At 37.5% G+C, this 14,835-nt stretch overlaps 1 protein-coding gene across 12 annotated transcripts in view; it reads left to right on the plus strand.

The window, feature by feature from the left end:
* Nucleotides 1-14,835, plus strand: part of Map2k4 (mitogen-activated protein kinase kinase 4) — a 118,361-nt gene that overhangs the window by 94,190 nt on the left and 9,336 nt on the right. For all 12 annotated transcript variants that reach the window (XM_063242129.1, XM_063242130.1, XM_063242131.1 and 9 more), the window contains one exon: nucleotides 11,943-12,020. In XM_063242129.1, the coding sequence (XP_063098199.1) occupies nucleotides 11,943-12,020 (78 nt within the window). The remainder of the gene's footprint in view (nucleotides 1-11,942; nucleotides 12,021-14,835) is intronic.

A 14,835-nucleotide genomic window follows, 5' to 3' on the forward strand; every position in this document is an offset into this window, starting at 1 on the left:
ATGACATTATTTTAGTATTTTTGTATTTTTTGTGCTTTTAGTTTTGTTAGATCTTTTCATGTTGCTTTTTCTACAAATGAAAATGCGTGTGTATGTGTGTGTAAAGACCTTCATTTAAAGTTTGAGCTTTGTGGATGTTGCCTGGACTGGAAAATTCACAAGACAATCTGAAAACCATGTCTTTATCATGGTAATTAGGAACAAAGGCACAGTGGATTCAAGACAAGAAATAATAATCAGACACAAGAAACTTCATAATTTACATGTTGGAAGGGCAGAGAATTAACTGAACATTTTACTGTGTAGTTCATTTTTGTTACTTTTGCTATAACAAAATATCTGAGGCTGGGTAATTGTAAAGAAGAGAGGTTTGAGGCTGGGTAATTGTAAAGAAGAGAGGTTTATTTAGCTATCAGTTTTGGAGCTGAGAGTCGAAAGTGACCCCCTCTTTTGGCTTGCCTTGAGGACCTTCTCTGTATATCCAACATGACAGAGAATCTGAAAGGGAACTGGCTGTATTCAGAAGGGACTCCATGTTCCATTGGCTAAGAATTATAATTGATTAAAATAATTAATCAAATTAATTTTTAATTTAATTTAAAATGTGAACATGGCTTAGAGCACAGTGTTTTGAATTCAGGTAACTTCCCTTTCTTGTGTTGAATATACTAAAAATGCTTGAACAGTAGACACACATGAGAATCTTAGTTGGTCCTAAATTTGCTTGGTTGCTAAATACTTTTGACTTTTTCCCCCAGTATCCTCACACAGTTGGTTCTGACCATTGTCACTTAGTTTGTATTGTTTTTTTGAAAGCTAATCCCGTGAAGCTAACTATGATACTATTATCATTTTTAATGAAGAAATGGTAGTTTTACTTTAATTATTTTTAGAGAACTTATAAATAGTATACTTAATAGCTTTTTCAAAATCTGATTTCTGAGTGAGATATTTATTTTGTACAAAAAATTTCTGTGCTGAAACAGTCATGTTTTGACCTCTATTGTTATATTGTTATGTCCTGTTTTATCTCAATCTCCCCCTTATTCTTTAAAAAAATTATTTAGTTATTTCTTATGTTTGTTTTAATTAAGGGGAAAAATTTAAAAAATTAGGATATATAATAGTAACTCTTTTTGATTTCCTATTAACTTGTTTTGAAGTCTTGTAATACTCCCACGATCTTGTTTTGACTGATTAGACTCTGTTCCATTCTGTATGATAGTATCAAGTTTGAGGGTATAGGCAACTACTTTGAAGGCAATAAGATTCACTAAGATGCCCATTCTGGTTAGACTATTGTCTCCTTTGGAAGTCCTGTAATGTTTACAATGCCTCAGTTTTATTGGTCTTGTTCTCTACTGTTTTGTCCAACTTTATAATATCTAATGAAATAGACAATTCTTTTTAAGGAAACAAGAAACAACGTTGATAACCATTGTTGATAACCTTGTACTCTGTTCTACACCATGTGCTATGTCTATCCTTGGTTTTGACTGACAGCTTTGTTTTGCCATATTTGACTGTATTCTCTCCCCCCCAAAAAAGTAATAAGAACTAAGGAGTAATAAAATCCAAAATGTATACATTTTGTTGTAAAAAAGAGAGGGGAAAAAAAAAAGAGCTCTAACGGATATAACAGCAAGTATGTTTAGGGGTGTTAAATAGCTGACTATATCAATGTTTTTGAATCATTGAACACAGCTGTTTGCAGTCTCCCTGTTTGAATGTCCACTTTGGATTCTTTGATACTGTGATTTGAGCAACTATTTTCAAGATGATAATATGTAATCTATTAACAGGTGATTTCTTACTGTTATTATTTTTTTTTTGTAGTTCTGTATTACATGTACCCTTACAGCGCTTTGTTTTGTTTTGTGTTTTTCTCTTTTTCCTCTTAAATAAAAAAAAAAAAAAATGAAAAAAAAAATTCTGTGCCAAAAGTTTGAAATCATTGTAGGCCATTTAAAAAGTACTGGGAAGGCCTGGGACTTAGTTTAGCAGCATGAGCGTCTTCCTGGCAAGCACAGGTTCAGGTTTGATTCCTGGTACCCAAAAAAGGTAAGAAAAACCACAATAATGAAATAAACCTTCTAAGTGCAGATTTTCCAGATATCTGCCAGTAGAACTTTCTTTGCGTTTATAGCATACACATTAGTAACTGGAAGAACTTCTGTTCCGTGGAAATAATTCATGATTATCTATACTGATCTTTTCTTTGGAGAAAAATTTTCTATAGTATAATGAAGTGGATTCTACCATAATCGCTTTTATAATTTTTGTTAACTGAAAGCCAAGTTTTAAAAAATTTTGATTTTAATTAAAATTTAAGTATTACTATAGTGAGGTACCACTTTATACCCAGAATGGCTCAAATCAACAATTCAGGTAATAACAGATATTCATGAAAATGTGGCAAACTTGCAGCCCCTATACTGTTGAACTGTAAAATGATGCAGCCTCTTGGGAAAAGACTGGCCATTTCTCTGACATTCGCAGTTAGATGTACTATGTGTTAGCACCCAGAATTAGCATTCCTGCTTCTATACCCAGGAGATGAAAAAATGTGTATCTACCTAAAAACTATCTGAATGCTTACAGTGGCATTTCTCATAACTAAAAGATAGAAATAACTGATAAACAAAAATGTATATAACCCATACAGTGTATTACTGCTCAGTCACAAGAAGTGAAGTGTTTCACCTTGTAAGTTATGGGCTTTTAGGTTTCTGACTGATGTTATGTCTTGAAATCATAGGCCTCCCTCCCTCCATTCTGTCTTTCCTTTTCTGTGTCTGTCTGTGTTTCTTCTCTCTGTCTCTGTCTTTGTCTGTCTCTGTCTCTCTCTCTGTCTGTCTGTCTCTGTCTCTGTCTCTCTGTCCTCCCTACCCCTTTCTTTGCTGAGAGTCAAAATCAAGGCTTGGTGCATGCAAGGCAAGTACTGTGCCCCTCATTTTGGTGGTCCTGGAAATTAAATGCAGGGCTTCAAACATGCTAAGCAAATGTTCTGTCACTGAGTTATAACCATACCCTAAGTTTGTTTTTTTTAAAAACCTGCTGTTGTCAGTACTAGTAATTATCAAAAGCAAGCTATAGATTTTATCCCGCTGTTGACGAGTTGAAATTTTAAAGAAATTATGTGCTCTTTCAAATTCGGTTGCTTAGAATTAATAAATATCTTCATATTAATTCTTGGCCATAAGACATATTTGTGGACTTTTGTGGTATTTCTGTTTTTTCAGATGAATGTTGATATCTTTATAAAAAATATTAGGTAGAATTGCACTGACTTTTTTATAAATTTTATAAATCAGTTATTTGTTTTATACTGTTGAGTCTTCCCAATGAAAAAAAATATGATATTTCTATTCTTTTAAGCTGCTTTAATGTTTGTTGCTAAATATTTCTCTTACAGGCTGTACATATTTGTCTTCGTTCAATTGTATTCAGTGTCAACTCCAAGTTTCCGTTAGGCTTGCTGTCTTCTGCTTTTTTCATTTTCTCAGATCCCATCTTACTGGATTCTTTTATCCAAATCATTATACTATCATTAAAGTAAACATTATCTTCCATGTTGCCAAAGACAGCAATCAGTTCTGACCCATAAAATTCCTTAGTTTATGTCTTGTAATTTCTTTGCTAGTTGCTGAGACGGTGTACTGACACCCAAAGTTAAAGGGGAAAGGTTTATTTTGCTGACGGTTTGTAGAGGTTTCAGTCCATAGTTCACTGGCTCCAAGGTAGGGTGGCTCATGGCCGAGGGGACACTGTTCATGGACGAGGAAGACAGAAAAAGCAACAAGGGGTAGAGCAGATTCTTTCTGTCCCTTACAGTGTGTGCAGGCTCCCCGTCCTGGGCTGAGTGTCACACCACCAGGTGATCACACACTCTGGATCCAGTCACCTCCCAAGGAGCCCTGTGACTGCATGAGGCTTTGGGGAGGACATCCGGCACCAACCGTAACGTTCTGTCGGGCACATGTGAAGTGCCGTGTTCAACAGTGAGTCTGTAGACTGTGCGTTCGGTGCTGCTTCTCTGGCTGGTCCTTGTCTTCCCTAGGTCTCTGGCTCTTCTCCAGATTTCTTCCTGGTGTGCCTCAGTGTAGAATGTCCAGTTCCCTTTCTCCAGTCTGCTGCCCAGATTCCTTTCCTGAGTTTACCGAGTCTTCAGGATTTAAGTGCTCCCTGTCACTTTTGTTCAGTAATGCACCAGACCCATCACTTGGCAGGTGCTCTGGCATTCGCTGAGTGCTGGTGCTGTATGGTGTTTCTTCCTTGCCTATATTGCACATACAGATTCGGAAACCACATACCTAGTGTCCTATTTAGTTTCTGCCTCTTAGACTCTACTCCAAAAGGCAAATATAATGTGTCCAGTTTAGAACTCTTACCCTGTGTTCTCTTTATTCTGTACTAAATCAGTGAGTTATGCTCTGCTCCTCATTTTTTCTGACTTTCAGTAAACTGTAACTCTTCCTTTGGCTTTAAGATAAAAGTTTGGGGTTATGTTTTATTGCATCCTGTGTTTTGTGCTCTATAACGAGTCCATTAACTATCTGCTTTACTTACGTGTGTCTCAAACCCATTCTTTAAAAAAAAAAAACTACCAATGTCTAGCAACTGGCATTTCTGATTTCTGATTTTTAATATAGTTTTTTTTTTTTTTTTCTGGTACTGTTTGAATCTAGGCTTTCTGTCTGAGCTGTATCCAGCCACTGTTACTTTTTGAAACGGCATCTCGCTGAGTTACCTAGGCTGGGCTTAATCTTGTCATCATCCTGCTTCAGCTCCTGAGAATGCTGAGATTGTAGGTATCCACTGCAGTGATTTTATCTGCGTGTTACTTTCTCCCTGCTTGTGTCTTTCCTTTGCTGCAGTTTGTTGGCAGTGTGGCACCTGTGTAGGCGAGTAAAAACATCGAGTGAAAAGGCCCGGTACCAGTGATGTGTCCTTATCGTCCGTCCCAGCCACCTGGAGTTGAGGCAGGAGATTACTGGAGCCCCAGGAGTTTGAGGCTAACCTGGGCAATATAGCAGGGTCTTACAGTTTATTTAAAACTAACAAACAAGAAAAACAACGCCAAAAAACAAAATAAAACACCATAGAAACCCGAGCAGACATAAAGCAGCAGTAACCGCGGAAAGTGAAAGCCTGAGGTCAGAGGGCTGCGGCCCTGTGGTAACGCGCACTGCATTGCCTCCGTGTGCCTGAAGGCGCTGACTGATGGTGACTGTCAGCGGTGCGTCGAGCGTTCTCCCTGTGCCCTTCCCTCCACTCTGCTCAACCTCCCGCCTCGACTTCCTCGCTCTTCCACAAATCCGTGGAGAATCTTCTCACCTCCTGGTATTTTTCTTTCTCTCTCAAACTTGGGATTATTTTTACTGTGCTGCTCCTGCTTCGGTTAGGTCTCTCCACACTTCCAGCATACTTAGTCCTTTCTGGACCACCACTCCAAGCAGTGCTTCACGCCACTCTCTCTCTCCTTACTGCTGTCTTGCTGCTTGTTTCTCCCCATCCCGTACTGGTTCTGTCATAAGTACCTCTTGGGTAAGTTGTGGCCCTTTATTAGTTACTTTCCTCTTGCTGGGATAAAATACAGTACTTTACACTCAAAGCAGAGGTTTATTTGCTTACAGTTTTGTGCAGTCCAGGGGAAGCTGTCTCTAAGGCAGAGATGACGTGGTGAGGAGGCCTGGATGAGGCAGGCTGCTCAGCCCGTGGCAGACAGCGGAGAGGAAAGGAGGAGCTGGGACAAGAATAAGGGGACACTCTTAAGTTACAGCCTCAGTGACTGCCACTTCTGAGCAGGCCTCCCTGTGGGAGGCTTTCGGGGACATTTCAGATCTAAATTATGATAGAGCCTTTTGAGACCAAAGTCTTGTTCTTTTGTTCACTGCTGGGTTTGTGAGTCAGGTTTGTATTATTTTGAATGGGATATATTTTTTTGGAAATTAATTGGTGACGAATGTATGCTAATAATTGCTAATAAAACTATTTAATGTTTACTTTGCAACTAGTTAAATTACTGAGCTACTTCTAAAAATAGATTTTAGCTGTAATCTAGAGACTAAACTACAAATAATATTTGTCCATCTATTGATCTTTTTCATCAAATTTCCTTTCGTTGCCTGATCTAGAACTTTTAGATAGTGTTAAATGATATTTTTGGCGTTGAACACAGATGCTTCCTTATTATTTCTCAGTTCTTTTTTCTGCTTCTGGTTTACTAAGAGTGTACATGTATGTGAAAGCTTATATGTATGTTTGAGGTAGAGAGAGGCTACCAAATTTTATTTCCAGAAATAGCTACCAAATTTTATTAGATTCTGGAATCATTAAGTATTGTGTATATTTCCTGTGAACCATTCTGTGTTCCAGAAGTAATTCTCATATGGCCCAAGATTTCTGTGTTTACTATACCTTTAACATTTAGTATATTAATATATTTATGATTTTAGCTTAATAATATTTAAGTGACATTTACTTCCAGTGAGTTTTGCTAGCTTTAACAATTGGGAAAATTTATGTTTTTATTCATTTTGTTCATGTTATAAGAATGTTGATCATATAGTGAACAAAAAGTGATCTTTGGCTTCTTGGGCTCAGAACTTTTCCAGTCTTCAGGGTAGTTGAGGTAGTATAGTTTTCTGCTTCTCGAGGTTGAAATTCATCTTAGCCAGAAGTCTTTAGGAAAGGATAGATAATTCTTCAAGAACTATCTTGTGTGTGTGTGTGTGTGTGTGTGTGTGTGCATAAACTTTCTTAGTTGTTTAAAATATTAAGTATAAAAGGTAGTCATAGCGGTATATATTTTTAAATATCCAACTGTGTTTTGGTTCTAAAGTATGTTGACAGTTTGTTTGATACACTTCCCTTCCAAAAGTACAGAATGACTGCTTGAGTTTGGACTGAGCTTGGTGAGCTGTTTCTAGTGAGTCACGGGCACCAGAAGAGTTGCCGCTTTTGAAAGTGCCACTAACAGACGATGTGGCTTCCCTCTTGCTCTTTCTTGGGTTGTCACCTCGGGGGAAGCTGCGTTGTGGAAACACTCTAGCATCTTTCTGAAGAGCCTCATGCGGTGAGGAAGCATTGTTTCCTGCCAGTCGTCTTCTAAATGAGCTTACTGACAGGTCCTCCGACCCCACCGCTGCTCACCAGCCTGCTCACTCTTAGTCATAGACTCTTGTACGACTCAGTCAGAGATGCTTAGGTAGTGACGGTGACTTCCTGAACGGTGAGTCGCTGAAACCCTGAGATACTGAGTGTTTGTTGTTATAAGCTGTTACATTTGGCATAGTTTGGTATACAGTAGCTAAAAATACAGTGCTTCAATTGATTTTTGTTAATTTTGTGGCTTGTTACATGCTTTTAAAACATTTTAACCAGTACAGGTGTGTTTTTGTAGCATATTGAGATTTTGTGTGTGTGTGTGGCTTGAAATTGATCAATTAGATAATGAAATGTCAGAAATCATGTTACATTTATTTAGTATATCTTTTATGTCTGTGTTCTAAAAAGTCTGAGGAAGACTTGTTAACATTGTGATTATTAACCTGTCCTTATATTCCTTGGTTTTCATTTATATATTTCAATACAAGCAAACTTGAGTTGTATATTTATTAAAAATTATGTGTATTTTTCATATGAGATGTTTTGAGTTTTTTGCTACTTTTGTTAATGTCACATATTAAGTCTCTCAAGTAGGACTTGTCTTTTGTACTTTTAAAAAGCTTTTGTTTTAAAATTTTGTTAAAAATTTTTATATTAAAAATGACAATTTTTATATAGAACAAAAATCTTGGAAAGGCAAAATTGGATAAAACCATTAAATGCTGTGTAGTGCTTCAGGTGAATCTCATTGGCTTGTGATGTCCCTCGTAAACAGTCTCTAAGGCGACACCAGACAGGACAGACAGTCGTGAGCAGTGAGCAGTAGTCTGGGCCTCCAAAGCCAGCAGGACCTGACTGGATTCTGTAGTCTCCTGCTTTAGAAGTGGGCAGTCCTTGTTGCTGGGTGCTCAGGCACAGCAGGTACAGGGGTGTCTCCTGACACCTAGTGCGGTTCCTAAAGAATGGTGCGAAGGTAAACTGGGCATCACCAGGGACTCCACAGTGCCACCTCTGGCATCCTACACAACAGTAGTTAAATGTTCCAGAGTGCACGCATTGCAGTGCTGGGATGTGTCTCACAGGGTTAAAATCCCTGTTTTAGGGCTGTGTTAGATAACTATCTAATTCTGTGTGGGTTTTGTTCATTTGTTCTTAGGCAAGGTGTTGCTGTATAGTTCCGGCTGGCCTGTGTGCCAAGTGTAGTCGCTTCAAACAGCACTCATTATCCTTGCGTTCTGGGAGTTACATTCATGAGGTCCAGGCTGGTGACCCTCAGCCTCAGCCTCCCTCGTGCTGCGGTTACAGGCGTGCACCACACACCTGGCAGGTCTTTAATTAATTTTATCAAGTAATGTATACTCTTCAAAAATAATTTTCAGAATATTAAAAACATGGTATATACAAATGTACTCAAATTGCCAATGAGAATTCTACATAGGATAATATAAAATGGCTCAAATTTGATTAACTCAGTATTTATGATCATGGAAGAAAGGCGGTTAAGGTGAGATGGCTGGTTATCTAGCTGTTAAATAAAACTGGTAGTTATTTCTAGGTGCACAAAACTGTAACTTTTGGAGTTATTGATAGAAATAATTTGCATTCCCACTAAACAAAAATCATGTAATGTAGGTGTCTGGACTCAAATGAGTAGATGTAATGAAGTGAAGCAGAAATACATTGAAGGATCCATGGGTGGGCTTGCTAGACATGCTCCGCTGTGACGTGGGTGGAGAATGGAAGCCTCCCTTTCCAGTTGTGTAAGCTTTCCTGGTAGATACATGCTAGGCACTCTGGCTCGCAGTGACATGGTGACATTGCCAACATCGTGACAAATGTTAGGTCCCCATTTTGAATGTGCTCTTTGCATGTTGGCAAATGTACTTACTCATACAATCATCCAGTCGGGATGTGGAACCTGCCAGTCACCTGGAAGACGTGCTTCACTTAGCTCCCACGTACGTCTTCCTGCGGCTCCCCAGCCCTGCCTCGGCAGGCACTGATCCTGATCCCATCTCCTGCCTCTGTCAGTTTAACTTTTCCCTGGTTCTCACACAAATGTAACTTCATGTTACAATATGAACTTCAGGCTGCCTTTTTTCTTGCATCATATTTTGAAGACATATTTTCGTGGTTATGTGTGTTAGTAGTAGTAGCTCATTTTTTGTATCTGTTTACTTGTGGATAGTATGACAGTACTGAGTTTTTAAGTGCCTGATATATTTCTCTGTTTATTTGGGTCTTGCTTTTTCAGCAGTACTTTATAGTTTTCAGTGTGGAGCTTTTAAGTACTTTTTAGTTGTTCCTAAGGAATTCATTGGTTTTGATATTATTTTTTTTTTTTTTTTGTCTTTTTCCTTTTTATCGGTACCGGGGATTGAACTCACGACTGCCTGCTTGCAAGGCAGGCGCTTATGCCGCTGAGCTAAATCTCCAGCCCCTGGTTTTGATATTATTATAAATAGAATTAAGGTTTTTAAATAATATTTTGCTATTATGACAGCTAATTTGCATATGTTGAAATTGTAGACTTGTAACCTTGCTAGTTTAGTTTCATTGTTCATTTTGGTGGAATTTCCTGTCAGTGAGTATAGTAGTGTAAATTCGTACTTGTGAATAAAGGCACAACTTTATTTCCTTTTTTGTACTGGCTAGAACCCAGTACAGTGCTGAATACAATCAGTAAGAGTACGTATCTCTGCTGTGTTCCCACTATTTAACTAGGAAGTGTTTTTTATTTCACCAATAATTATGATACTGGCTTTAGATTGTTTTAGGCATTTAAGCTTCTGTCTGTTTTTAGTATGCTGAGAGTTATTATGATCGCTGTTTTAATAATGTACTATTGCTAATTTTTCACATGCTGATATTATGATTTTCTTCATTATTCTGTAAATATGGTACGTTACATTATTTTCATGTATTTAAGCTAGTATATATTCTTAAGAAAAACTTGTTTGGTTGTGATACATTGCTATTTGTATGTGTTGCTGAATTAGATTTGATCATATTATATATTGTATAGTGTTGTGTTTTTGTCTTCAGGAACTATAGTAATGCAAGTGCTGGTCAGGTTTTCATAAATGTTATGCTGACCTCATGAAATACGTTATGAAGTGTATCACTTTCTCTTACTGTTACTTCTTTTTTTGCATGTTTGAAAAAGTTTACCTGCAAAGCCCAAGTCTGGACTTTCATTTGTTGGAAGGTTTTGAATAACAGCTTTATGAAATAACATAATCCCAATGTTATATGTATTTCTATATTATTCTTAGTAGATTTTCATGTTCAAGCAGTGTATTCACTTCACCTATTTCTTTCAGATTAATAGTAGTTTTCTCTCTAACTTTAGTAATTTGAATCCTTTTTCCTTCTTTTGGACAGTCTGTTTTAAAGTATGCCAATCTTTTTGATCTTTCCCAAAAAACATTTGGTTTTGCTGACCCTTCTGTATTGTTTTTCCATTTCTATTTTAGTGCTTTCTACTCTGCTTTTTAATTCCTTCCTACTGCTTGCTTGCTTTGGGTTTATTCTTTTTTTTTCTAATTATTAAGCTCTATAGTTAGATTATTGGTTTGAAATAGGCATTTAAATGTATAACTTTTTCTCTGAACTGTACTTTCATTGCATTCCTCAAAATTTTCTTACTTTTTGAGACTTCTTTGACCCACTTTCTATTTAGAAATATGTTGTTTAATCTTATGATATTTGGAGAATCTTTCTGCTATTGTTTCTGGTTGAATTAGTTTGTTTTCTGAGAACATGCTTTGTAAAACTTCTGTTCATTTAAAATAAGACCATGCCCCAAATGTCATTAGTAAATGTTCTTTGGGAGTTTGGCAAAATTGTGCTGGTGATGTTTGTGTATTTTCTCTATTGGTTCAATAACTGGAACTTTTATATAATGGGAATCTTACAACGAAAATATATTTACAGCTAAAAATAAATAGTTTTCAGTGAATATGCAGCACAGTGATTATGTTCAAATTAAAATCCATAACGCTCCAAGTTACTGTGACAGAGAAGATAGAATAGCCAACGTTTAGGCTTCTGTGGACATTCCTTACACAGTACAAGCTGTCAGCTTTAGAAAAGGATTCATTGTCAACACTGTGCTACTGATACCCTCTCTTTCTTCTCCATTCCTGACTTACTGTACAAATGATGGTGCCTGATTTCAAGGAAATGTAAGGATGCTCCTTCACAAAAATACTAAAAATGATAATTTTTGTTTATTATGACAGGATAATGCATTACTTTATTACAGTACTTTAATTTGGCTATAAATGGTTGATAGACCAATATCTTTAAAGTGAAGCATAGTGGCCAGTTTAGCTTTATCCTGAATGGATGGAATAAGTGTAATGAATTTAGTTTGTGTTTCGCTTTTGTGTCTCAGATGTAGGTGTGATCTAGTCTTATCTATGAAAGAAGAATGGTAAAATCAGAAGACTTACTATTTTGTTTTCCAGTTTACTACTAATTGCTAATGTTCTGACCTTGTGATCTTTATTTCTTCTATTTTTTCTGTTTTCTCTGTTTCTCTTTTTCTGGCCATTTTTACCTTTGGCTTTATGAGCTTTGGATCCTTCGGGGATAAATTGGAAGAGTTTCTGTGGTTCCTTTTATGGAAGTAGCCCGGGAGTTGAATTGGGTTTGGAGTAGTTTCTTTGTTTTTAATATTATTGTGGCTTTGTGTTACTCCCAACTTGATCTTAGCCATGGGTTCCTCTAGTGAGTTACCGGCATTTTGGCTGCCTAACCAACTGGTCTTTCCCTTGCTTGTTAAGAGTAAGCATCATTAATGACCTTACTTTGTTTTTATATTTCAGCCTGAAAGAATAGACCCTAGTGCATCTCGACAAGGATATGATGTCCGCTCTGATGTCTGGAGTTTGGGGATCACATTGGTATGTTTATATTCACTCGGCCTTGTCACGGTAGTAGTACAGTGTAATAGCAAGAAATTTAGAAGTGAAATGCTCTGAGAAAGAATAATGAAAAAGCTACTGATTTGCAATACAAAGTACAAATAAACTTTTCCTTGTTTATGAGCTATATTGAAATTTTTATCAAGTCTTTCTTACAGTTTGGGAGGCTGGGAAGTCCAGGTCCAAGGCACGGATAGCTTTACTCTCTAGTGAGCCACTTCCTAGTTTATAGATGATGGTCTTGTTATTCTCAAGTAAGGGGCCTGTCGGGTCTTCTTGGAAGGGCACTAACGCCATTCACAAGGGCTCTGTCTTCATGACCTACTCACCTCCCCTAAACCTCATTTCCTGATACCATCAAAATACAAATTTTAAGGACACACACAATCTTTAGCAATGTCTTTATGAGTTTGTTTCTTTTTTCCAATTTTTATTTTCTTGTGCTTGCTGTTCTATTAGACTTTACTGAGATTTTTGTGATTTGGGGTAGATTTTTTTTTTTCCATCCTGGGGATTGAACTCATGACCTCATGCTTTCCAGGCAAGTGCTTGAGCCACTGAGCTAAATTTCTGGCCCCTTGGATAGATTCTTTAGTGTCCTCTACATTGAATGTGAGTTTTCTGCCTCAGATAGGACTATCCCGTGAGGTTGGATGACTAAACCTTTTCCTTCCGTTTCCTCATACTTTTTATTTGAGCCTAAGATCCCACAGTTCGGTGATACACAGGTTCAAAACAATGAGCTTTTTTGGTAGCTTATTAGAGACTCTCCGCGCATAGACATGTGGTTTTAGAATTTTGCCGTGACCAGAGTCATATATCTTTGTTATTTATTCTTTGTGAGTAAATTTGCCAATCTAATAGATTTTCCATATACAGCTTAAAGCTAGCAGTTCCTTTCTGCTGAGAACTCTGTTTTTCCTTGTGGCCAAATACTGTGTATGAGGTCAGCTAACTAAAGAAGAAGGATCCTGCAGCTGGTCTGGAAACAGAGGCAAGATCTAAAGCTGCTAGCAGGGTGTGTTGTAAGTGTCTGTTATGTGTACTTACAATTATAACAGATTCTTACAACTCGGAAGTATTTGTCTGGGACTTAGATAATTATGTTTTAAAAGCAAGTATTTTAGACAAAAACGAAATTTTGCTGTGTGAAAAATTTTTGTTGCTCCTCACCCCCAGTCATTCTGGAAGTGTAACCCAAGGCCTCGTGTACACTAGGGAAGTGCTGTACCTCTGAGCTACACCCTCAGACTTGTGAAATGTTTTAGTGTAGATATTTTTTAGATAAATCTTGCTCTGCTGCCCAGGCTGGGCTCAAATTTGGCTATCCTGCAGCCTTAGCCTTCTGAGTAGTTGCGATTATAGGAATGTGCCATCATACCTACCTGTTAATGTAGAAATTTTTAAAAGCAAGTTCCTTATAGTACCTTTAGTTAAACTTTATTGTTTAAAAGCAAGTTACTTAGTACTTAAACAATTGTTAATAATTTATTTTCCATAGGAATAATCTTGAAAAATTATGAAATGAATTTTTAAGATCCTAATTCCTTCACTGTATGATGTGCAACCTATTTTTCCTTTCTCATTAAATTCTGTTTGTTTTAATCTTTAAAATGATAAAACAAAATAACACTAATCAAAACAAACTAGTATAAGAGATACAGGACTTCAAAACATTATGAAATCAACAATGTTACTATAATGTCTTCAAAATAGCTGTAAATAACTTGGGACATAGTAGAAATCAAACAGAACATTGTTGTCCCTCCCCCCAGTCCGTGACCGCGAGAGGCTGGGGTCTGGCTGTTCCTAGTCCAGTGCCAACTCTGTTCTTAAGAGTGGATTCAATGAAGTTACTTCTCATGCTGTGGCCAACCAATACAATTCGGTCTTTTAAAACAGCTGTAATTTTAAGAAAAAGAAACTGTAGCCAGAAGGATGCATCTCTGTGTGTGTTCATTCCCAGCTCTTGCTTTCCTGCACGTGTGTGTAAGTGGGGACGGTACCCACTGATAGCTGTTCTTTCGGGAAGGACCCCGAATCATGCTTTGAGATAGTCCCCACCAGTCATATATCATTTCCTCTAGTGAGTTGGGAACCTCATCCTTTATGTGTGTAAATAGAGGCAGCAGTGAACTGGAAGGTGATCTTTTGAGGAAACGGAACCAGTTTTCTGACACAGTACCCCTCCCTGATAGGTTGTCTTCCTTTGTGTTAGGGTTGGAACCCCATCCTCACGATCAGTCCACCAAAGCTACCAAATGAGACACATTAGTCTGTGAGGCACATTTAGATATATTTCTCAAAAACACAATTCTTAGTTTTCATTATTTTCAAAACAATGGGGAAAAATGACAATAATATTTTCGACCCTTGCTGAATTGGGACATACGTTTAAGTCTGCAGATCTGTTTTGAAATCATTTAGTGATACCGTCCTGAGCCCTTTAGGGTTTGACCATGACTTGATTGTTTCAGTAGTAGTTAAATCTGGTTGTGGTTAAGCTGTCGTAACTGTAGAGTAGCTGAAGAACAGGATTTGCGGTTGGGCTCAGGGGGCTCAAAGGTTTGTTGAGCATTCTTTTACTTTACAGATGAGTTTGACCTCTGTTCTGGACCAAAGCCTTCCATTCAGGCTACTATAAATTGTGGAATGTCTATACTAAAATAGTCTAAACTAAACCTTCCAGAATTTCTTACACAAGAGTCAGAACTAGAGGTTGCCTGGGAGCACGCATTGATTGTGAGGCACAGTTGAGGCTTTGGTCAAGCCCTTGGATTGAGTTGATGCATAG

This window comes from Cavia porcellus, unplaced genomic scaffold (assembly GCF_034190915.1).
Source record: "Cavia porcellus strain 051 isolate PalLab524CR breed Dunkin Hartley unplaced genomic scaffold, mCavPor4.1 scaffold_32, whole genome shotgun sequence".
Lineage (NCBI taxonomy): Eukaryota > Metazoa > Chordata > Mammalia > Rodentia > Caviidae > Cavia > Cavia porcellus.